This window comes from Bacillus rossius, chromosome 1, assembly GCF_032445375.1.
Source record: "Bacillus rossius redtenbacheri isolate Brsri chromosome 1, Brsri_v3, whole genome shotgun sequence".
Classification (NCBI taxonomy): Eukaryota; Metazoa; Arthropoda; class Insecta; order Phasmatodea; family Bacillidae; genus Bacillus; species Bacillus rossius.
In genome coordinates this window covers 342033050-342059190 of record NC_086330.1, presented here as the reverse complement: position 1 = coordinate 342059190, position 26141 = coordinate 342033050, and the positions used below count along the sequence as shown (strand labels likewise).

At 39.1% G+C, this 26141-nt stretch overlaps 1 protein-coding gene across 2 annotated transcripts in view; it reads right to left on the bottom strand.

Annotated features, from left to right (window-relative positions):
• LOC134528143 (lipase 3-like) overlaps positions 1-26141 on the bottom strand; it is a 59673-nt gene that overhangs the window by 10315 nt on the left and 23217 nt on the right. For both annotated transcript variants that reach the window (XM_063361466.1, XM_063361467.1), the window contains exon 4: positions 1137-1251. In XM_063361466.1, the coding sequence (XP_063217536.1) occupies positions 1137-1251 (115 nt within the window). The remainder of the gene's footprint in view (positions 1-1136; positions 1252-26141) is intronic.

Below are 26141 nucleotides of genomic sequence, written 5' to 3'. Positions count from 1 at the left end.
AAGAACGATCGGAACTTAGAAACACGCAACGCCGAATCACTCAACTTAGTTACGTGTGTCTAAGTTGTAATAGTTCTAAGGCCCGTAATACGTTAGCTGTATTTTTTTCAACCTCCGATGGGCTATAAAAAAAAGACTAATTTACTTAACATAAATATTTTATCACCAGAAGTACAGCAGGGCCTTAAATATTTTTCTACATACTTGCCAAAACGATCGAGGCATTTGTCATATCCATATTGTAACACAAGCTTCTCGATGCCTTCTCTGAAGAAGTTAGCTGCCAGTGAATAGAGATACAGGGCCAGCGCCTGGATCGCCCTCTCCCTCACGACGCCGCTGTAAGGCGGATAGACTAATAGTGCGGCGCATTCTGTTCGACTATTCGCAAATCTTACTACAAGTCTTGACGCGATAGCCAGTGCGCCGCGCGATTAGTCCATCCGCCTTACAGCGGCGTCGTGATGGAGAGGGTAGATCCAGGCGCTGGCCCTGTATGTCTATTCACTGGCGGCTAACTTCTTCGAAGAAGGCATCGAGAAGCTTGGTTTACGATAGACAAAAGTCTCGATCGTTTTGGCGATTAAGTAGAAAAACCAGCAAGACTCTGCTGAACTTTTGGTGGTAAAATTTTTATGTTACGTAAATTTATATTTTTTATAGCTCATCGGAGGTTTATTTTTATTTTTTTAAAGCTCTTGTATAATGGCACGTAAACGGAGACGGATCTCTCCGAACATTTTCACTATCTCGTCTGCTGCTTCCACAATGCACGGAAACGTGACAAATGGCTGCTAATGAGAATGCATTTCCAGGTTACTAAAAATTAATTTAATTAAATATAATAATATGCTTTGAGATGCATGGACAGAAATTACATATATAATAAAAAACGAAAAAGTAATAGAACGCTAGATATTTTTGTAATTGAAACAATTTTTAATTTATTAGAACATATAAAAAAAATATGGCTGCCACCGCGGTCAAGTACAAGGCTTTCATTGTCGAGCTAATCCGCACGAGTTCGCCTCCGTCTGTATGCCATCGTGGAGCGGGCCTTAGAGCTGTCATGACGTAGAAACACACAACTTAGAGATGTGTTTGTAGGTCATGCCAGCGCCCCGCAGGAGACCTGCCTGAAGCTCCAGTATCTGGGGTTGTCCCTGGTGAGGTTGACGTGGCCCGTGGAGTAGTAGTTGCCTCGGCTGTTGGACAGCCACACGTCGTAGCCTCTGCCCCACAGCACGTACGCTAGATGTCAAAACAGAAAGTTGGCACAAGTTGTCATAACCTCTCTGTTTTGTTTGTTTTGGTAAGTGATCCTTATTGCGTATCCAGTTGTATTTTTAAACAAAGTCAGGAACTGGTTGTGTTTCTGATGCAGAGATGTTATAATTACCAGTTTTGAAAATATGAATAAAAATTAAGAGGAATATTGTTTCCCGAAACAATTGTTCCGTGTAATATATCCAGCTGTATTTTAACGTAAAAAAAAATATAAAAAAAAAAAATTTGAATAAACTTGACACATAAATTATTAAACTTATGTTTTGAAACTTACTTAGATTCAAATACTGAATTACATTTGAAAATAAAATTAAAAATATTAAACTAATTATAATTTAAATCATATATTGTTTCATATTTTCTCAAATTGTGTTTGTGATTTAAAGCTGTGTGTGTGTGTACATATATATATATATGTATGTATGTATATGTGTATATATATATATATATATATATATGAAGATGTGCATTATAAATCTTTGATATAAACTGGATAAGCGATAAAGAACAGTGTCACCTGTAGCAGTTGTTCCGAGTTATGTTTACAATTGTATTTTATCGTAAATATCAAAATAAAGTACGCAGTTAATTTGTGTTTGTGATATGAAACGGTATCACAACCAAAATATATTCGATTTAGAAAATATAAATAGTAAAACTTAATATAAACTGGATATGCAATAAGAAACAATCACCTTTACTTTATTTATATTGCGGATAATTTATCCAATAATGTGAGACAAGGCACAAAGATTTTCTCCGTTGTTAAAGTCTCACGCATGTTTTAAAAATTTAATGGAAGGAGAAAAAAAACCTGTGGGGTATAAATAATTTAAAACATGTTAATATAGCGGTGATATTTTCGCGTGATGTTTCTGTGAGTAGTTAGTTTCACATATTAAATTTTTTACGAGATTATAATACCTGTGATGAGGCGGGCAATCTGCCTGAACGCTCCTCCCCTCCCCCCCCCCCCTTTTTTTTTTTTCCAAACCTACACATTGCGCGTGCGAGCGAGCCTGACCTTGGAATGTGGGGGTCTAAGTCTTCTAACCGCAACCTCCCTTTCCCTCGTCAGGCTTCGCGAACATCTCATAGGGGTGCAGTATACTAAATTATTTTTTTTCTTTCTATGATTTCGAGTTTCTGCTCATGATTTTAAATAAATTTTTATTAAAACCATATTTAATTAATTTTTAGAGGTTTTAATATTTTTGCAAATGCTTATTTGGCGGTTTTCAGGAACTCAAACGCAATTTTTTTTTCAATTATATGGTATACTGTTTTTAAATAACCGTTCGCATGAAGCCTTTGTAGTTAACTCTTAATTTTTAGTATAGGCTATCATTAGTAGGTTACTAAATATTACGTATTCCCATAATTATAGAAACTTTTTTTTAAGAAACCTCTCAAACAGGAAACACTGTACTGAAAGGACAGTAGCGATAAACTCTGAGCGGACTAAAAAGGCAGGCAGCTCAGTGATGCCTACTGGCGACCTTAGGTCCATAATCGGAATAGCTGGGTTACCTTATGTGCCTAAACATATGCAATGCCGGATTAAAGACCTCTCACTGAGTACGGAAAGACGAAAGAACGTATATATTTTATTTGTGAAAATAAAATCGTTTTTATCGAGTTTTAATAAACTCGATAGTTAGTTTGTTTGTTTGCTAAATCAGTTATATTTAGTAAGTCACTACTAAATATTGTTACGATCGCGCTTGGCTGCAGTGCTTGGCGTCGCCGCGCTCGTTCGGCCTGTCTGCGCCCCCTTCCACCCGCATCCTCTCCCTGGTATCTCGTGTCATACTATCTCGCAACATCCTGACCTTCGCAGTGCGCACCTGCCTCAGATCCAGTTACTTAAAAGAGGCCGCACTGTGGCATAAAAGGACTCAGACATGTTTATCGGCGCGTTTTGTGGGAACCCGATGCTTGTTGCGCTTATCGGTGTTCTTTGAGCAGCCGCCGCGTCCTTCGACAGGACTCACGACGCGTTTCTGGGCATTTCGACGGCGAAGGTCACGCGATATCTCGGAGACATGCCCGATTGTTCTGGACGGGAACCCAAGGGCTATATAAGGAGGTGGGGCCGACCTTCGAGTCAGTCTGAGTGAGTTCGGAGTGTTCAGTCGGAAGTTCTCCCGCGGCGGAGTTTCCGGGCGATAGTGCCGCGGTTGCGGCAGAGTGGCGAAGTCCTTGGACGAAGGTTCCAGGGCAGGGAGTGAGAGAGTTCAGTGGAGTCGGGAGTTTTCCCGCGGTGGAGTTTCCGGGCGATAGAGTCGCAGGCGCGGCGGAGTCCCGAGTGAAGTTGCGAGCGAGGAGTCGAGCGGATCCTCGGCGAAGGGGAAGTGCGTCGGCAGCGGCGGAGTGTGGCGACGGAGTCCCGCGGCGGAGGCCCACGAGGGGTGCTGCGGCGAGAGTTGCGCCAGAGGTGCGGCCTAACGAGGTGTGTGGAACGAGTGACTGAGGAATATACCTTTCATTAAGTGTAATTAATTATTTGTCATTTTAGAACATTTTTTGAAAGTGACATAAGTAGTGGCAATAAATAAAACTGTGTAGTGTAATACAATATTTAACTGGGCTATCCTTTACGAACCCGCGGTAAATCGTAACATTTTGGTGTCAGAAGTGGGATAGCCCTAATAAATAGATTTTGGATTCAGTTTTATTATTAGATTAAAAGTTAAGAAATAGGATTTAGTTTTTCGAGAATAAAAGTAGTGTTTAGAATTTTACTGAATTTAGAATTTCTAGAGTTAGTTTGAGTAAACTGTAGTTAGTGTTAATTTTGAATGTAAGGAGTGTTACTGTTGGATTAATGAGAAGTTTAGTCAATGTCATTCAAAATTAATAACAGTAATATAAATATATAATTATTTAGGTTATTAAATTAGGAAAATAGAGAGAGATGGCTGCTGAAGATGTTAGTGTAGAAGATATGAGGAAGATAAGGGTTGCCCTGGAAGAAATAGGAGCCATTTGGAGGAACTATACGGAAGAAATGGTAACCAGTATAAAGAACTATACGGAAGAAATGGTAACTAGCATAAAGAACTTTACGGAAGAAATGAAGAGTGAAAGGAAGGGGAATAAGGACCATCATGAAGAAACAAAGAGCGGGTCAAATAATAGCCTAGAGGAAATGAAGAAGGGTCAGAATGAAATGAAGAATGGTCAGGAAGAAATGAAGAATCAAATAAAGACCGAAGTGAACATAAGCATAGAAGAGAAGAACAGCCAAGAGAAAAACAGCGAAAAGAAAAACAGCGAACAGAAGACCGGCCAAGAGAACAGCGAAGAGAAGACCAGCAAAGAGAAGAACAGCGAAGAGAAGTCCCGCAAAGAGGAGACCAGCGAAGAGGAGACCAGCCAAGAGGAGAACAGCGAAGAGAACAGCGAAGAGAAACAGCGAAGAGGAAATTAGCCAAGGAGAGGAAAACAGCCAGGACATGAAGATGAAAGAAGAGATGAAGAAAAGCGCATAAGTAGTGAAGATGAGTTACAAAGTAAGGAATATTGAACAAGAATAAATGAAGATAAACCAAATAGAGAGGGGAAAATGACAAGAAAAGCTGGAGAAAAGCCGAGAAGAGATGTACATGAGTCAAGAAGAGATAGAGAAGAGTAGATATATATAGTTCATCCTGGGGCACCGGAGGACGGAGGGGGATTTCGGGGATTATGTCACTTCCTTCGACCATGCACACACGAAAAAGTGTCCCGTTACGTTCATAGGCCATGTACGCACGAAAAAATGTCCCGTTACAGTAGTAGGATATAGCCGTTTCTGGGACAGGCGCAGGATCCAGGATCCAACCTTGTCCTTGACCTTGAACCCTGAACTTTGACCTTGACCTTGAACCTAGTCCTTGACCTTTGACCTTGAACTTTGACCTTGAACCTTGACCTTTAACTTTGACCTTGACCTTAAAATTTGGCCTTGACCTTGAAATTAGACCCTGACATTGAAATTCCACCCTGACCTTTAGCCTTGCAACCATCGATGTTGCCAACCTGATGACGTCATCTAATTCGTATGCTAATCCATATGCTAACCTAACCTAACCTAACCTAACCTAATCCATATGCTAAACTATGCTAACCTAACCTAACCTAATCCATATGCTAATCTATGCTAACCTAACCTAACCTAACCTAATCCATATGCTAAACTATGCTAACCTAACCTAACCTAACCTAACCTAATCCATATGCTAAACTATGCTAACCTAACCTAACCTAACCTAATCTAATCCATATGCTAATCTATGCTAACCTAACCTAACCTTAACCTACCCTAATCCATATGCTAATCTATGCTAACCTAACCTAACCTAACCTAATCCATATGCTAATCTATGCTAACCTAACCTAACCTAACCTAACCTAACCTAATCCATATGCTAACCTATGCTAACCTAACCTAACCTAACCTAACCTAACCCACGATATATATATCATCTTTAAATTTATTATCCGATTTTAATAAAAAAATTTAAAATTCAATTAATAAAATTTTAATAAAAAATATTTAAAAAAAACATACATTTACGACACGGAGCTCGGAGTCCTCGGTTCGAACCCGGTGAGGGCCAAAAAAAAAATTGGCGACCGATCCTTCCTCCACGGAAGTCACCTACAGACTAACCTACCACCACCAATAACAAGGTCAACTAGTATGATGTCATGTCCGCCATCTTGTCTTCGTCTGCTGGAAGCCATCATCTTGTTATCGTCTGCTAGAGTGCGCTGACGCCATGTTAGTTGAATTCTCACCCGCTAGAGTGCAGTAATCATTTATTATTTATGTGTCACCCGCCATCTTGTCATTTGGCCGCCATCTTGGAATTGTGTAATTATTTAGCTAGAAATTCGGGAAAAATTCCAAAATTCATTAAATAAACCACTCATCAATTTACATATTGATTCGGTCAGTTGCTGTCCATGGTTCGATACTTGATCGATTCAATATAGTTTAATTTTATGTAAAAAAAATAATAATTTCAATAAACCATGTTCAAAATTCTTAAAGAGACTTTAAATCCTATAAACCATCATGTCCGCCGTCTTGGAAATTCGTAATTATTTAGCTATAACTCGTGAAAAAGTTAAAAATTAAGTAAATAAAATACAATCAATATACTGATTAATTAGATCGACTAAGGACATTGGTACGATTTAGGATGATGCAAAAAAAAATTAAATGTAACAACAATTCAACATAATAGTGGCAGGTTCGAGGAATTAAACACCGCAAGTTCTTTTACAAACATAATATTTATTACATAATTTCTATTCTACTACAGGATCGATCACTTACGAATGCTAGCAAATTTATAATCAATCATTTAGTTCCGCATCGGTGTGAAATGACTAATTCTCAGCTCCAATCGGTTTATACTAGATAGAGTCCAACCAGAACCTTTACAGACATAGTCCTCCTCTTCTTGACATAGTTTCTGGATACCGTTTTTAACAGTTTGCTTCACATCGTCAGAATTGTAAATTACTGCAGCCGATGTCTTGAATGCACACTTCCTCACTTCGTCTTCGAATGGATACGGATTTCCATATATACAGTCCAACCACAAGTTATATTTTGATGGACCGTTTGTTGCTACATCATCAGTAAGCTGATTGATTATGTCCTCTCTGATATCATCAAGAAAAGTACAAATATCCTTCAACTCACCGAACGTATTTAGATAATAGTAGTCTTTCAACGTTCCACGAAATGCAGACTGCGCCAAGTAGAACCCATTATCATTCACTTGTAATGCACCGAGCACAGTATTAGGTTTATTTTCATGTCCAGACGTTATAGCAATCGGTTGCTGCACATAGGTTTTCTTGCTTGTACGCTTACGAGTCTGCAATCTAAAGCGAGGAGTCGAAATTTCTACAGGTAGTTCTTCAGTAGACACACGGACTTTACCGTTGCATTTTTTCACATGCCGTCGCAAACTATCAATACGTGTAAACCATTCATGACACTCATCACAGCGGAACTTTATGCGAGATGGATTCTTCTTGCATTTACTCCTCTCATGTCTTCGTGCTACATGAGAAAAAGTGAACGACATATCACAGTAGCTGCAAGGATACCTTGCTGATGAAGACAAGCCTTTCAGACCCGATCCAGATACTGACGTTGCCGCAGTTGCGCCATCTCCAGGCATACTCTTATGAACATCAATGCATCGTTGTTGAATAGAAACCTTTACTTTCTGCCGAACAGCAGGACCTTTGCATGTCTTCATGTACGTTTTCATATTATCTTTTCTGGCAAACTGCTTATGGCATTTCTCACAAACAATCATTTTACGATAAAGGTTCTTGACACATTCTCTCTTTTCGTGTCGTCGAGCATTGCTGTTGTTTGTGAAAATCTTGTCACAGTAACAACACCGATGTCCGTTAGTTGTTGAATCACCAGCCATTGAAGTCTCCATCGAGGCTGAAACGAAGTTCGTCGTGTTTTCCTGTGAAGCCAGCACCACCGTCATTAAATTCTCTTCTGCTGGTGGTACCACGACTGTTGAAGTCTCCTCCAGTGTTGTCAGAGGCGTTGCCGTCGGGATCTGCTCCAACATCGTCGGCGCTGACGTTAGCGTTCCTATAGACGATGGTACATCCTCCATCAAGTTCGACGTTAAAGTCGGTAAAGATGCCATCGAGTTCACAAGAACAGGTAATTACGCGACTTATGCACCAGAAGAAACAAACTAGGTGATCCTTACACCGATAACGTCAGTAACAAACTGAGCATCCTGCTGTCAAGGACTCGCTTATATACATGCACAGGATGGAATAATACGCTAGTCAAATCAAGAACCATCAACAATAATACTCGAGCCAAAACTACTTTAAAAATAGAAGCCCACTCAACGAAAAAGGCAGCATATTTGGAAGCAAATTCGACATATGAAATGGACACGCAATGCACGCACCTGCAGATTTCATCACAAAGTTAACATTTAAATTTCATTCAAGCGAAATAGCAAGCCAATGTCACATCATCATATTAACATCCTATTGGTCATACTATCCTCAAAATTTCACAGTATTATAAATCACACCAGTTATAGACGGACTTATGGTTTCTAACACACAACAAATCAGTCATTTTTCTTTAATAAATTCATATTTTAAAATGCAAAATATACATGGTAAACGAAGAACCAGGTACGTAAATATTTTATATACTTTATGCACACTGTAGACGCCAAGAGCTTGAAAGTACATATGTAAGAAAGATATTTAATAAAACTCATATTAAATTGTATATTTATTCCCATTAATACACATCAGATCAAAAAAAGTAGGTTTTATTATATAAACCTCGCATTTCTTAGTTCATGTTTCATTGAGGACGTATAAATTTTCAGCATTTCGCGAACCAAGTAGAAGTTTTAACCTATTCTTCAATCATTTGGATTGTCTCTCGATGAACAATTGGTCTCATGTGCTACGGCTTCCATCTTCTTTACATATTTGTTATTATTAGTCTTAAAATCCACGCATCCGTGTCACTATCACAGACGCAAAGTTATCATCATCATCATCATCATCGTAGCTGTCATCAATATTATCATGAGCTGCATCAATATCACTCATTTTATGATGTCGTTTCCGCATTTCAGTTGTCAGAGATTTACCACAATCTATGATCTTGTGAGCTTCACATTATTCTCTATTGTTTTGTAGACATGGTTAGTTACATTCTCGTTTTCTTTAAAAGCCTGTGTGTCCAGTTTTATTATTTAATCCTTCATCCCATCATCCCAAACACAATTAAATCATCGTAGTATACAGAAAAAAAAAATCAACAAAGTTCTTTTCATTTAATCTTAGGAACCACATCATCCTTTCCACCTATAGTATAGTTTCTTGAGCCCAAGAGTCTTTCAATATATACCATGCAGTGTTCTTCAAGAGATGTGGTATACTTCTAGTTCTACATACAAATCCATCCTATCATTGATTTGTTGACACATTAGAAAAAAAACACCTTAAAGTTAATTTTTACGTGTTTTATTAAATTATCACTTCGGCTAAAAATAATTACCACACATAGTGTGTTATTACATTTCCTTCTTCATCTGCAATGCTAAGTTCCTTGATAATAAATCCATACTGACTAGAGAAGCCTTGGAGGTTTACACATTTCGTCATGGTGGTCGAGACGAGACTAAGCCGGTAATGTACTGTCAGGTCTTAGATAATAGACGACACAATCTACCTTTTTGCAGGATGTCTCGATTATGTCCGGAGCCTCCTCGTCACAATCACTGGTCCAGTGATGACCGAAGTTGCAGACCTCTAGTTGGAAGTAACCATCCTCGGTGACGTAGTGCACACGGCGGAATCCGGGCGTTACTTCCGCGTACTTTGCAGACGGATCGAACGGCATTTGCTTGAATTTGTAGCAGCAGCACTATACCCACACGACTATGTGTTGACTGCTGTGTCTAGGGTGTTGACCTCAATTTATTCCGCTAGGACCACCCTCCAGTCCAGTCACATGTACCGTTGCTTCCGTTGTTGTCCCCCGTCTTGCTGGCGACCTCCAACATTCAAACACGGTGATCAACCATCCAAGCCCTAAGCATGCTAGCATTGTGTCTTGAGATCGGACCTGGACATCCAAGTTACATAGAGTACAATATACTCTGAAATACATAATAAAGAGAAAATTGATATAAATAACATTATACTTTGCTTAATAGTTCCAGAAGTAATGAACGCACTGCTTGACCAGTGACCGGTGTAACTAAATATTAAATATATTTTATTTTCCATTACCTTTCGTGGAATTTATTAATCATTCACTCTACGAAAAACAACTCAAGACAATATACCTGACCAACGAATTAAATACAGTACCGCTATGCCTTACATGAAAGTATAATTATTCGATAATCTAAATAACCTATAAATCGTTCATGTACAAAGCCACACATACCGATCAATTTTTTCTATGGACCATGAGACCGAGTCATGACAATATCAGAAGTATAGGCTAGTCATTTCAGGACCGCAGGACCTTCTTCGTCTTTAGATAATTACAGTCATTTAGACCATCATGAAATTTTTATACATACTAAAGGACCAAGCGACCTTGAACAATATTTTAGTAACACCAAGAGGTTTTGAACTAGTAAATATTCAGTCACTACATATTTTACTACGCGCAATCAACAAAACGGAAGCACCATCAAAAAAGTCAGCACATTTGTAAACACCATCAACAAAAAGGAAGCACATTTTGGAAGCACCATCAACGTAAAGGCAGCACATTTTGGAAGCACAATCAATAAAGGCAGCACATTTGGAAGCACCATCAACAAAAAGGCAGCACATTTGGAAGCACCATCAACAAAAAGGAAGCACATTTTGGAAGCACCATCAACGTAAAGGCAGCACATTTGGAAGCACCATCAAAAAAGGAAGCACATTTTGGAAGCACCATCAAAAAGGCAGCACATTTGGAAGCACCATCAACAAAAAGGAAGCACATTTTGGAAGCACCATCAAAAAGGCAGCACATTTGGGAAGCACAATCAATAAAGGCAGCACATTTGGAAGCACCATCAACAAAAAGGAAGCACATTTTGGAAGCACCATCAAAAAGGCAGCACATTTGGTAACACAAGTTACGAGAACTAAGTCTTAGTTAGAAATCAGAATGCAAGAAATAAAAACATATAATTTTTACTTTTAATATTTAATTTATTTCTTAAGAATATACAAATAGAAGTAAAATAAGCCATTATTGTATGTAGCCAGCTTTCCTCAGTTATTCGAGTATGAAGGGTATTTCTTTTATGCACGAATAGTTTCCTGCACAAAGCGAGCCATGTAGAAGTCTTAGCCGGTCAACCAATAAGTTTGGATCTTTCTACGATGTGTAATCAATCTCTTCTACCACCATCTCGCTTGCTTGTTTATTATAAATACTTTTAATATCACAATCGTCCCAGTGATCATAATAAGCGTTATCAGATTTATTTATTATAACACGTCGTTTCCATCGTTTCGGTCTCAGGACACCATTACATTCTTCGATCTTGTCAGCTTTAGGTGCTTCATCACAGTCTATGCTTTTGTCAACAGCCTCAGAGTCACTGTTACAATCACTGTAGAAGACATCCTCTTCACCCAGATTACCATATGAATTCGATATCGATGATGTCGAAGTGCCATTATCGTCTTCATGCTTCCTTTTTAGGAGTCCATCATTTTTACAAAGTAAGAAAGATCTAATTGAATTCGGCTGGAATGTATTCTCACTTTTCACGTTAAGGATTCTTCCGTTGTCTTCATTCTTCCATAAATCATCATCGTCCTTCAATTTAAGTTCTTCGTCGAGATCGGAAGAGCCACGAACATAATCTCTCTCATGACAAGGAAAATTATTGTCGTAATGCAGATCACTATTCCTTAGTCTAGTAGATCCATCGTTGTACTCTGGCTTGTACGCAGGCTTAACGTTACAAGTTCTGTCATTTCTTTTTAAGCTCTCTCTCCGCGTAAACGACTTGTTACATCGAACGCAACTTATCATATTGCGTAGTGGATTTTTAACACAGTCATTCTTCTGGTGTTGTCTTCCATTCTTTCTCAAGATAAATTCTTTGCTGCAAAACTTACACCTGTGTCCTTTCGATACAGCGACAGACACCGAATCAGGATTCATATTAGTTACTGTGACTAATGTTAGATACAAACAGACAGTTTTCCAATTGGAACCATTACTTAAATATAATTTTTTTAAATATTTATTAAGCGAGAGTTAAATTATCTCATGCAAAGGTACTTGTTGTAAGTAGTTCTGCTTTTCAACAACAGATGACACCACGTATTGCTTGCAGGTAAACAATATTTCTTTCTTTCATGCAGGATGCAGGATTCTCACTAATGATCGCAATAGAGGGATGGCATCGCTAGACTCCAAGGAGAAGGTAGTTTGTTCTTCCAGTTAGTGCTTCTCAGATTTCTCAGGGTATATATTATTATTTGACTGAATAATGATTTTTTTCTTTTAAATTCCACCTAATAAAAATAAAATAGAAGCACTCAGAGAAAACCATCAGGGATGATGTCGTTTATAAACATCATAAATTACCATTTTTTTTTAAAAAGTCCAAATTTAATCCTGCTTAAGCAAAAGAGTTCACAAGCTCGCTTGTGCTAGAACTCTCATGTTGCTTAAGCAAAGAGTTCACAAGCGGGCTTGTGCTAGAACTCTCATGTTGCTTAAGCAAAGAGTTCACAAGCGGGCATGTGAACTCTTTTGCTTAAGCAGGATTAAATTTGGACTTTTTAAAAAAAAAAAAATTGGTAATTTATGATGTTTATAAACGACATCATCCCTGATGGTTTTCTCTGAGTGCTTCTATTTTATTTTTATTAGGTGGAATTTAAAAGAAAAAAATCATTATTCAGTCAAATAATAATATATATCCTGAGAAATCTGAGAAACACTAACTGGAAGAACAAACTACCTTCTCCTTGGAGTCTAGCGATGCCATCCCTCTATTGCGATCATTAGTGAGAATCCTGCATCCTGCATGAAAGAAAGAAATATTATTTACCTGCAAGCAATACGTGGTGTCATCTGTTGTTGAAAAGCAGAACTACTTACAACAAGTACCTTTGCATTAGATAACTTAACTCTCGCTTAATAAATATTTAAAAAAATTATATTTAAGTAATGGTTCCAATTGGAAAACTGTCTGTTTGTATCTAACATTAGTCACAGTAACTAATATGAATCCTGATTCGGTGTCTGTCGCTGTATCGAAAGGACACAGGTGTAAGTTTTGCAGCAAAGAATTTATCTTGAGAAAGAATGGAAGACAACACCTGAAGAATGACTGTGTTAAAAATCCACTACGCAATATGATAAGTTGCGTTCGATGTAACAAGTCGTTTACGCGGAGAGAGAGCTTAAAAAGAAATGACAGAACTTGTAACGTTAAGCCTGCGTACAAGCCAGAGTACAACGATGGATCTACTAGACTAAGGAATAGTGATCTGCATTACGACAATAATTTTCCTTGTCATGAGAGAGATTATGTTCGTGGCTCTTCCGATCTCGACGAAGAACTTAAATTGAAGGACGATGATGATTTATGGAAGAATGAAGACAACGGAAGAATCCTTAACGTGAAAAGTGAGAATACATTCCAGCCGAATTCAATTAGATCTTTCTTACTTTGTAAAAATGATGGACTCCTAAAAAGGAAGCATGAAGACGATAATGGCACTTCGACATCATCGATATCGAATTCATATGGTAATCTGGGTGAAGAGGATGTCTTCTACAGTGATTGTAACAGTGACTCTGAGGCTGTTGACAAAAGCATAGACTGTGATGAAGCACCTAAAGCTGACAAGATCGAAGAATGTAATGGTGTCCTGAGACCGAAACGATGGAAACGACGTGTTATAATAAATAAATCTGATAACGCTTATTATGATCACTGGGACGATTGTGATATTAAAAGTATTTATAATAAACATGCAAGCGAGATGGTGGTAGAAGAGATTGATTACACATCGTGGAAAGATCCAAACTTATTGGTTGACCGGCTAAGACTTCTACATGGCTCGCTTTGTGCAGGAAACTATTCGTGCATAAAAGAAATATCCTTCATACTCGAATAACTGAGGAAAGCTGGCTACATACAATAATGGCTTATTTTACTTCTATTTGTATATTCTTAAGAAATAAATTAAATATTAAAAGTAAAAATTATATGTTTTTATTTCTTGCATTCTGATTTCTAACTAAGACTTAGTTCTCGTAACTTGTGTTACCAAATGTGCTGCCTTTTTGATGGTGCTTCCAAAATGTGCTTCCTTTTTGTTGATGGTGCTTCCAAATGTGCTGCCTTTATTGATTGTGCTTCCCAAATGTGCTGCCTTTTTGATGGTGCTTCCAAAATGTGCTTCCTTTTTGTTGATGGTGCTTCCAAATGTGCTGCCTTTTTGATGGTGCTTCCAAAATGTGCTTCCTTTTTTGATGGTGCTTCCAAATGTGCTGCCTTTACGTTGATGGTGCTTCCAAAATGTGCTTCCTTTTTGTTGATGGTGCTTCCAAATGTGCTGCCTTTTTGTTGATGGTGCTTCCAAATGTGCTGCCTTTATTGATTGTGCTTCCAAAATGTGCTGCCTTTACGTTGATGGTGCTTCCAAAATGTGCTTCCTTTTTGTTGATGGTGTTTACAAATGTGCTGACTTTTTTGATGGTGCTTCCGTTTTGTTGATTGCGCGTAGTAAAATATGTAGTGACTGAATATTTACTAGTTCAAAACCTCTTGGTGTTACTAAAATATTGTTCAAGGTCGCTTGGTCCTTTAGTATGTATAAAAATTTCATGATGGTCTAAATGACTGTAATTATCTAAAGACGAAGAAGGTCCTGCGGTCCTGAAATGACTAGCCTATACTTCTGATATTGTCATGACTCGGTCTCATGGTCCATAGAAAAAATTGATCGGTATGTGTGGCTTTGTACATGAACGATTTATAGGTTATTTAGATTATCGAATAATTATACTTTCATGTAAGGCATAGCGGTACTGTATTTAATTCGTTGGTCAGGTATATTGTCTTGAGTTGTTTTTCGTAGAGTGAATGATTAATAAATTCCACGAAAGGTAATGGAAAATAAAATATATTTAATATTTAGTTACACCGGTCACTGGTCAAGCAGTGCGTTCATTACTTCTGGAACTATTAAGCAAAGTATAATGTTATTTATATCAATTTTCTCTTTATTATGTATTTCAGAGTATATTGTACTCTATGTAACTTGGATGTCCAGGTCCGATCTCAAGACACAATGCTAGCATGCTTAGGGCTTGGATGGTTGATCACCGTGTTGGAATGTTGGAGGTCGCCAGCAAGACGGGGGACAACAACGGAAGCAACGGTACATGTGACTGGACTGGAGGGTGGTCCTAGCGGAATAAATTGAGGTCAACACCCTAGACACAGCAGTCAACACATAGTCGTGTGGGTATAGTGCTGCTGCTACAAATTCAAGCAAATGCCGTTCGATCCGTCTGCAAAGTACGCGGAAGTAACGCCCGGATTCCGCCGTGTGCACTACGTCACCGAGGATGGTTACTTCCAACTAGAGGTCTGCAACTTCGGTCATCACTGGACCAGTGATTGTGACGAGGAGGCTCCGGACATAATCGAGACATCCTGCAAAAAGGTAGATTGTGTCGTCTATTATCTAAGACCTGACAGTACATTACCGGCTTAGTCTCGTCTCGACCACCATGACGAAATGTGTAAACCTCCAAGGCTTCTCTAGTCAGTATGGATTTATTATCAAGGAACTTAGCATTGCAGATGAAGAAGGAAATGTAATAACACACTATGTGTGGTAATTATTTTTAGCCGAAGTGATAATTTAATAAAACACGTAAAAATTAACTTTAAGGTGTTTTTTTTCTAATGTGTCAACAAATCAATGATAGGATGGATTTGTATGTAGAACTAGAAGTATACCACATCTCTTGAAGAACACTGCATGGTATATATTGAAAGACTCTTGGGCTCAAGAAACTATACTATAGGTGGAAAGGATGATGTGGTTCCTAAGATTAAATGAAAAGAGTAGTATAGGAATGGGGCTACTGGGACATGGCGCTGGCGCGTGGTGCCGGTGCCGGTGTCCGCCATATTGGATTGTGACGTCACGGCGGCCATCTTGGATAGTTGTGACCTTGACCTTTGACCTTGACCTTGAATTTGATCCTCAAAATGTGTCAAAATCCGCCAAAATTGGGCAAAATTTGCCCAAAATTCCTCAAAATTCGCCAAAATTTCCATTTCTGTGAAAAAAAAATCCGCCAAAAAATCTCGAAAAATTCCACAATTCAAAAATTCCCGTTTTCGAGAGAAAAATTCCCGTTTCGAGGGAAAATTTCCCGTTTTTAGTCCTTAAAAATCCCAGCGGCTAGAAATGTCCATATGTAGGCTTAAGCATCCATGTCTACAGCCTACGATAAGCCTCTGACGTCATCATGGATTATGACGTCACCGTTGTAATTTCCGTTACGGCCGCCATCTTTAACTTTTTTATTTATTATCCGATTTTAATGAATTTTTTTTTAAAATTATAAATATATTCATTTAATAAAATTTCAATAAATTTTTTTTAAAAAACCTACATTAACGACACGGAGTTCGGAGTCCTCGGTTCGAACCCGACGAGGTCAAAAAAAATTAAAAATGGCGACCGATCCTTCCCTCACAGTGGACGCAGGCATACTAACTCCCACCACTTTTTTTCAAAGCATATATATCGTCAGGTAGTATGACGTCATGTCCGCCCTTGTCCTCGTCTGCTGGAAGCCATCATCAGTGTATCGTCGGCGAGAGTGCGCTGACGCCATGTTAGTTTAATTCTTATCCGCTAGAGTGCAGTAATCATTTATTATTGCTGTGACACCCGACATCTTGTCATTTGGCCGCCATCTTGAAAATCCGTAATTATTTAGCTAGAAATTCGGGAAAAATTCCAAAATTCATTAAATAAATTTGTAATCTATATACTGATTGATTAGGTCGACTAAGGTCCTTGGTACGATCTAGGACGATGCAAAAAAAAGGAAATGTAACATCAATTTAACATAATAGTAACAGGTTCGAAAATAAAAACACTGCAAGTTCTTTTACAAACATAATATTTATTACATAATTTCTATTTTACTACAGGATCACCTGCGAAGGTTAGCAATCTTACAAACATTTAGGTCCGCATAGGCGTGAAATGACTAATTCTTAGCTCCAATCGGTTTATACAAGACAGAGTCCAGCCAGATCCTTTACAGACATAGTCCTCCTCTTCTTGACAGAGTTTCTGGATACCTTGTTTAACAGTTTTGCTTGATATCGTTAGAACTGTAAATTACTGCAGCCGATGTCTTGAATGCACACTTCTTCACTTTGTCATCGAACGGATAAGGCTTTCCATATATACAGTCCAACCACAAGTTATATTTCAAAGGTCCGTTTGTTGCTACGTCATCAGTAAGCTGATTGATTATGTCCTGTCTGATATCATCAAGAAAATTACAAATGTCCTTTGACTCACTTAACGTACTTGGATAATAGTAGTCTTTCAATGTTCCACGAAATGCAGACTGCGCCAAGTAGAAGCCATTATCGTTCACTTGTAATGCTCCGATCACAGTCTTATGTTTATTTTCATGTTCAGATGCCACAGCAATCGGTTGCTGCACATCAGTTTTTTTACTTGTACGCTCACGAGTCACCAATCTAAACTCAGGAGTCGTAATTGCTGCAGGTAGTTCAGCAGTAGGCGCACTGACTTCACCTTTACAGTTTATCGAATGTTGGCGCAAATTATCAATTCGAGTAAACCATTTATGACACTCGTCACAGCGAAACTTCATGCGAGAAGGATTCTTCGTACATTTACTCCTCTCATGTCTCCGTACATCATGTGCAAATGCAAACGTCATGTCGCAATAGCCACAAGGATGCCTAGTTGAAGACAAACCCGAACCAGATGTCGCTGTTACTGCAACTGAATCATTTCCAGGCATACTCTTATGCACATCAATGCATCGCTGTTGTATAGAAACCTTTACTTTCTGCCGCACTGCAGGTCCTTTACATGTCTCCAAGTGATGCTTCAAATTAGCATTTCTTGTAAATTGCTTGCGACACTTAATACAACCAAACATTTTACGATAAGGGTTCTTGGCACATTCTCTCTTCTCGTGTCGACGAGCATTGCTGAAGTTTGAGAAAATCTTGTCACAGTAACGACATCGATGTTCGTTAGTTGACGATTCGCCATCCATTGAAGTCTCCATCGAGGGCGAAACAGCGTTCGTCGAGGTTTCCTGTACAGTCAGCACTACCGGCATTAAAGTCTCTTCTGCTGGTGGTATCACATCTGTTGAAATCCCCTCCAATGTTGACGTCATCGTTACCAACGGGATCTGCTCCTTCTCCGTCGTAGCTGTCGATAAGGTTCCCGTAGTCGATGGTACAACCTCCGAGTTCAACGTTAAAGACGGTAAAGATGCCATCGAGTTCGCAAGAACAGGTAATTACGCGATTTATGCACCAGATTAAACAATCTAGGTGATCCTTACACCGCCGTCGTCAGAAACAAACTGAGCGTCCTGCTGTCTAGGACTCGCTTATATACATGCACCGGATGGAATAATACGCTAGTCAAATCAAGAACAATTTATTATAATACTAGAGTCAAAACAACATTAAAAAAATAGAAGCACCATCAAAAAAAAAGGAAGCACACTTGGAAGCACCGACAACGAAAAGGCAGCACATTTGGAAGCACCGACAACGAAAAAGGCAGCACCATCATCGAAAAGGTCGCACATTTGTCATTGGCTCCAATATTCATTGGCTCCAATATTCATTGACTCCAATATTCATTGGCTCCAATATTCATCGGTTCCATCAGTCTATTGATTCTATCAGTCTAGTGACTCCAACAGTCATTGACACCAACGGCCTTTTTCTTCATCAGCTCCAATGATATTTGGCTAGAATGCTACGAGTCTAAGAGACCATGAGACTACAATTCTACGAGTGTACAAGACTCCTCCAACTACCTTCAAGTGTATAAAGCTCCAAATGCTCCAACAGCTCCAACACGCAATGTACGCGCAATACATGCAATTTACACGCAATAAATGTAATGATTACACAGTACACACACACACACAGGAAACGGAACGTACATACAGTACACACAGGAAACGGAACGTACACACAGTACACACAGGAAATGGAATGTACACACAGTACACACACAGGGAACGGAACGTACACACAGTACACACAGGAAACGGAACGTACACACAGTACACACAGGGAACGGAACGTACACACAGTACACACAGGAAACGGAACGTACACACAGTACACACAGGAAACGGAACGTACACACAGTACACACAGGAAACGGAACGAACACGTAATATTCACGCAATTGACACACAGTACACGCAGAGTACACGCAATTTACGCAAAGTACACCCAATGTACGCAATGTACGCAATATATATGTAATGTACACACAATGACTACGCTTCGTTCGCGCAGGACAAGCATTTAATGAAAACGAAGCACGTTTGGACGGAAATTCTATAAAACGAAAGCTCATTTAACGAAAAGGAGGCGCATTCTCTCGTTCATTCAACTTGGTAGGATACGATCTTCAATGATAAGTTAGGATATAATCTCTCCAACAGTCTATGAATCCATCAGTTTATATTTCCATTAGCCATCGACTCCAACAGTCATTGACTCCAACAGTCATTGGCTCCAACAGTCATTGCCTCCAACAGACATTGTCTCCAACGGCCTTTTGGTTCATCAGCTCCAATGATATTTGGTTAGAATGCTACGACTCTAAGAGACTATGAGACTACAATTCTACGAGTGTACAAGACTCCTCCAACTACCTTCAAGCGTACAAAGCTCCAACTACTTCAGCAGCATTATGTTATAATAGTACAAGGCTACTTGACTACGAAGCTACAAGTCTACATGGCTCCAATTGCGGCATCTGTCTTCGTCTGAATTTTCTCTTTGACTCCAACTCCGCCCGCCAGCATCTCTTCGATCTGCACCTCGATTATGTTATAATAGTACAAGGCTACTTGACTACGAAGCTACAAGTCTACATGGCTCCAATTACGGCATCTGTCTTCGGCTGAATTTTCTCTTTGGCTCCAACTGCTACAGCAGCATTATGTTATAATAGTACAAGGCTACTTGACTACGAAGCTACACATCTACAAGGCTCCAATTATCACATCTGTCTTCGTCAGCATTTTCTCTTTTGCTCCCACTGCTCCAACAGCATTATGTTATATGATTCCATGGATACTTTGTTACATAGCTACAGGTCTACGAGGTTCCAATGCATCATGTTTACGAAGCTTCCAGAACACAGGGTTACGAGACTGCGAGGCTACAGGACTACGAAGCTTCCAGGACACGAGGCTACATGGCTACGAGACTACATGACTCTAACTGATTACAATAGCACCACTCAGTGGTGAGAGTTAGGTTATCTCATGCAAAAGTACTTTATGCATGTAGTTCTGCTTTTCAACAACAGATGTCGCCACATGTTGCTTGCAGGTAAATAATATTTAGTTCTTTTATGCGGGATGCGGGATGCTCACTAACGATCGCAAAAGAAGGATGGCTTCGCTAGACTCCAAGGAAAAGGAAGTTCGTCTTACATGTTGGTGCTCCACAGATGTCTCATGGCGTAATATTAATTTGACTGAGTAATGATATTTGTCAATTCCACCTGATAAAAATATTGCAAGTTTTGATTTAGTAGCAGAAATTATCGAATTAAATGTAACTCCAATTAAAATGACATGTCTCAATAGACAAAAAAAAATCCATGCAGAGAGTGGTTCCTCAGAATAGTCAGAAACACTTGAAGAAACCACAGGAATGATTGCAAGAACACGGGAAAAACCATCAAATTATTGACATTAATAATCAGGAGCACACGGAGAAAACCATCATAATATTGGCAAGAATAATCAGGAGCACACGGAGAAAACCATCATAATATTGACCAGATTAATCAGAAGTACTCGGAGAAAACCACCACATGTTTTCCTTGATATCATAAAATTACAGGAAAAAAATATTTAAAAAAAAAAAAAAATTAATAAAAAAATAAAAAAAATAAAAAAAAATGCATAAATTTCTGGCTTGTACAAGAACTCTATCTTTGCTCAACAATGATAAGTTTACAAGCTAGCAGAAACTGTTTATGCATTTTTTTTTTTATTTTTTTATTAATTAATTTTTTTTTTAAATATTTTTTTCCTGTAATTTTATGATATCAAGGAAAACATGTGGTGGTTTTCTCCGAGTACTTCTGATTAATCTGGTCAATATTATGATGGTTTTCTCCGTGTGCTCCTGATTATTCTTGCCAATATTATGATGGTTTTCTCCGTGTGCTCCTGATTATTAATGTCAATAATTTGATGGTTTTTCCCGTGTTCTTGCAATCATTCCTGTGGTTTCTTCAAGTGTTTCTGACTATTCTGAGGAACCACTCTCTGCATGGATTTTTTTTTGTCTATTGAGACATGTCATTTTAATTGGAGTTACATTTAATTCGATAATTTCTGCTACTAAATCAAAACTTGCAATATTTTTATCAGGTGGAATTGACAAATATCATTACTCAGTCAAATTAATATTACGCCATGAGACATCTGTGGAGCACCAACATGTAAGACGAACTTCCTTTTCCTTGGAGTCTAGCGAAGCCATCCTTCTTTTGCGATCGTTAGTGAGCATCCCGCATCCCGCATAAAAGAACTAAATATTATTTACCTGCAAGCAACATGTGGCGACATCTGTTGTTGAAAAGCAGAACTACATGCATAAAGTACTTTTGCATGAGATAACCTAACTCTCACCACTGAGTGGTGCTATTGTAATCAGTTAGAGTCATGTAGTCTCGTAGCCATGTAGCCTCGTGTCCTGGAAGCTTCGTAGTCCTGTAGCCTCGCAGTCTCGTAACCCTGTGTTCTGGAAGCTACGTAAACATGATGCATTGGAACCTCGTAGACCTGTAGCTATGTAACAAAGTATCCATGGAATCATATAACATAATGCTGATGGAGCAGTGGGAGCAAAAGAGAAAATGCTGACGAAGACAGATGTGATAATTGGAGCCTTGTAGATGTGTAGCTTCGTAGTCAAGTAGCCTTGTACTATTATAACATAATGCTGCTGTAGCAGTTGGAGCCAAAGAGAAAATTCAGCCGAAGACAGATGCCGTAATTGGAGCCATGTAGACTTGTAGCTTCGTAGTCAAGTAGCCTTGTACTATTATAACATAATCGAGGTGCAGATCGAAGAGATGCTGGCGGGCGGAGTTGGAGTCAAAGAGAAAATTCAGACGAAGACAGATGCCGCAATTGGAGCCATGTAGACTTGTAGCTTCGTAGTCAAGTAGCCTTGTACTATTATAACATAATGCTGCTGAAGTAGTTGGAGCTTTGTACGCTTGAAGGTAGTTGGAGGAGTCTTGTACACTCGTAGAATTGTAGTCTCATAGTCTCTTAGAGTCGTAGCATTCTAACCAAATATCATTGGAGCTGATGAACCAAAAGGCCGTTGGAGACAATGTCTGTTGGAGGCAATGACTGTTGGAGCCAATGACTGTTGGAGTCAATGACTGTTGGAGTCGATGGCTAATGGAAATATAAACTGATGGATTCATAGACTGTTGGAGAGATTATATCCTAACTTATCATTGAAGATCGTATCCTACCAAGTTGAATGAACGAGAGAATGCGCCTCCTTTTCGTTAAATGAGCTTTCGTTTTATAGAATTTCCGTCCAAACGTGCTTCGTTTTCATTAAATGCTTGTCCTGCGCGAACGAAGCGTAGTCATTGTGTGTACATTACATATATATTGCGTACATTGCGTACATTGGGTGTACTTTGCGTAAATTGCGTGTACTCTGCGTGTACTGTGTGTCAATTGCGTGAATATTACGTGTTCGTTCCGTTTCCTGTGTGTACTGTGTGTACGTTCCGTTTCCTGTGTGTACTGTGTGTACGTTCCGTTTCCTGTGTGTACTGTGTGTACGTTCCGTTCCCTGTGTGTACTGTGTGTACGTTCCGTTTCCTGTGTGTACTGTGTGTACGTTCCGTTCCCTGTGTGTGTACTGTGTGTACGTTCAATTTCCTGTGTGTACTGTGTGTACGTTCCGTTTCCTGTGTGTACTGTATGTACGTTCCGTTTCCTGTGTGTGTGTGTGTACTGTGTAATCATTACATTTATTGCGTGTAAATTGCATGTATTGCGCGTACATTGCGTGTTGGAGCTGTTGGAGCATTTGGAGCTTTATACACTTGAAGGTAGTTGGAGGAGTCTTGTACACTCGTAGAATTGTAGTCTCATGGTCTCTTAGACTCGTAGCATTCTAGCCAAATATCATTGGAGCTGATGAAGAAAAAGGCCGTTGGTGTCAATGACTGTTGGAGTCACTAGACTGATAGAATCAATAGACTGATGGAACCGATGAATATTGGAGCCAATGAATATTGGAGCCAATGAATATTGGAGCCAATGACAAATGTGCGACCTTTTCGATGATGGTGCTGCCTTTTTCGTTGTCGGTGCTTCCAAATGTGCTGCCTTTTCGTTGTCGGTGCTTCCAAGTGTGCTTCCTTTTTTTTTGATGGTGCTTCTATTTTTTTAATGTTGTTTTGACTCTAGTATTATAATAAATTGTTCTTGATTTGACTAGCGTATTATTCCATCCGGTGCATGTATATAAGCGAGTCCTAGACAGCAGGACGCTCAGTTTGTTTCTGACGACGGCGGTGTAAGGATCACCTAGATTGTTTAATCTGGTGCATAAATCGCGTAATTACCTGTTCTTGCGAACTCGATGGCATCTTTACCGTCTTTAACGTTGAACTCGGAGGTTGTACCATCGACTACGGGAACCTTATCGACAGCTACGACGGAGAAGGAGCAGATCCCGTTGGTAACGATGACGTCAACATTGGAGGGGATTTCAACAGATGTGATACCACCAGCAGAAGAGACTTTAATGCCGGTAGTGCTGACTGTACAGGAAACCTCGACGAACGCTGTTTCGCCCTCGATGGAGACTTCAATGGATGGCGAATCGTCAACTAACGAACATCGATGTCGTTACTGTGACAAGATTTTCTCAAACTTCAGCAATGCTCGTCGACACGAGAAGAGAGAATGTGCCAAGAACCCTTATCGTAAAATGTTTGGTTGTATTAAGTGTCGCAAGCAATTTACAAGAAATGCTAATTTGAAGCATCACTTGGAGACATGTAAAGGACCTGCAGTGCGGCAGAAAGTAAAGGTTTCTATACAACAGCGATGCATTGATGTGCATAAGAGTATGCCTGGAAATGATTCAGTTGCAGTAACAGCGACATCTGGTTCGGGTTTGTCTTCAACTAGGCATCCTTGTGGCTATTGCGACATGACGTTTGCATTTGCACATGATGTACGGAGACATGAGAGGAGTAAATGTACGAAGAATCCTTCTCGCATGAAGTTTCGCTGTGACGAGTGTCATAAATGGTTTACTCGAATTGATAATTTGCGCCAACATTCGATAAACTGTAAAGGTGAAGTCAGTGCGCCTACTGCTGAACTACCTGCAGCAATTACGACTCCTGAGTTTAGATTGGTGACTCGTGAGCGTACAAGTAAAAAAACTGATGTGCAGCAACCGATTGCTGTGGCATCTGAACATGAAAATAAACATAAGACTGTGATCGGAGCATTACAAGTGAACGATAATGGCTTCTACTTGGCGCAGTCTGCATTTCGTGGAACATTGAAAGACTACTATTATCCAAGTACGTTAAGTGAGTCAAAGGACATTTGTAATTTTCTTGATGATATCAGACAGGACATAATCAATCAGCTTACTGATGACGTAGCAACAAACGGACCTTTGAAATATAACTTGTGGTTGGACTGTATATATGGAAAGCCTTATCCGTTCGATGACAAAGTGAAGAAGTGTGCATTCAAGACATCGGCTGCAGTAATTTACAGTTCTAACGATATCAAGCAAAACTGTTAAACAAGGTATCCAGAAACTCTGTCAAGAAGAGGAGGACTATGTCTGTAAAGGATCTGGCTGGACTCTGTCTTGTATAAACCGATTGGAGCTAAGAATTAGTCATTTCACGCCTATGCGGACCTAAATGTTTGTAAGATTGCTAACCTTCGCAGGTGATCCTGTAGTAAAATAGAAATTATGTAATAAATATTATGTTTGTAAAAGAACTTGCAGTGTTTTTATTTTCGAACCTGTTACTATTATGTTAAATTGATGTTATATTTCCTTTTTTTTGCATCGTCCTAGATCGTACCAAGGACCTTAGTCGACCTAATCAATCAGTATATAGATTACAAATTTATTTAATGAATTTTGGAATTTTTCCCGAATTTCTAGCTAAATAATTACGGATTTTCAAGATGGCGGCCAAATGACAAGATGTCGGGTGTCACAGCAATAATAAATGATTACTGCACTCTAGCGGATAAGAATTAAACTAACATGGCGTCAGCGCACTCTCGCCGACGATACACTGATGATGGCTTCCAGCAGACGAGGACAAGATGGCGGACATGACGTCATACTACCTGACGATATATATGCTTTGAAAAAAAGTGGTGGGAGTCAGTATGCCTGCGTCCACTGTGAGGGAAGGATCGGTCGCCATTTTTAATTTTTTTTTGACCTCGTCGGGTTCGAACCGAGGACTCCGAACTCCGTGTCGTTAATGTAGGTTTTTTAAAAAAATTTTATTGAAATTTTATTAAATGAATATTTTTATAATTTTAAAAAAAATTTCATTAAAATCGGATAATAAATAAAAAAGTTAAAGATGGCGGCCGTAACGGAAATTACAACGGTGACGTCATAATCCATGATGACGTCAGAGGCTTATCGTAGGCTGTAGACATGGATGCTTAAGCCTACATATGGACATTTCTAGCCGCTGGGATTTTTAAGGACTAAAAACGGGAAATTTTCCCTCGAAACGGGAATTTTTCTCTCGAAAACGGGAATTTTTGAATTGTGGAATTTTTTGAGATTTTTTGGCGGAATTTTTTTTCACAGAAATGGAAATTTTGGCGAATTTTGAGGAATTTTGGGCAAATTTTGCCCAATTTTGGCGGATTTTGACACATTTTGAGGATCAAATTCAAGGTCAAGGTCAAAGGTCAAGGTCACAACCATCCAAGA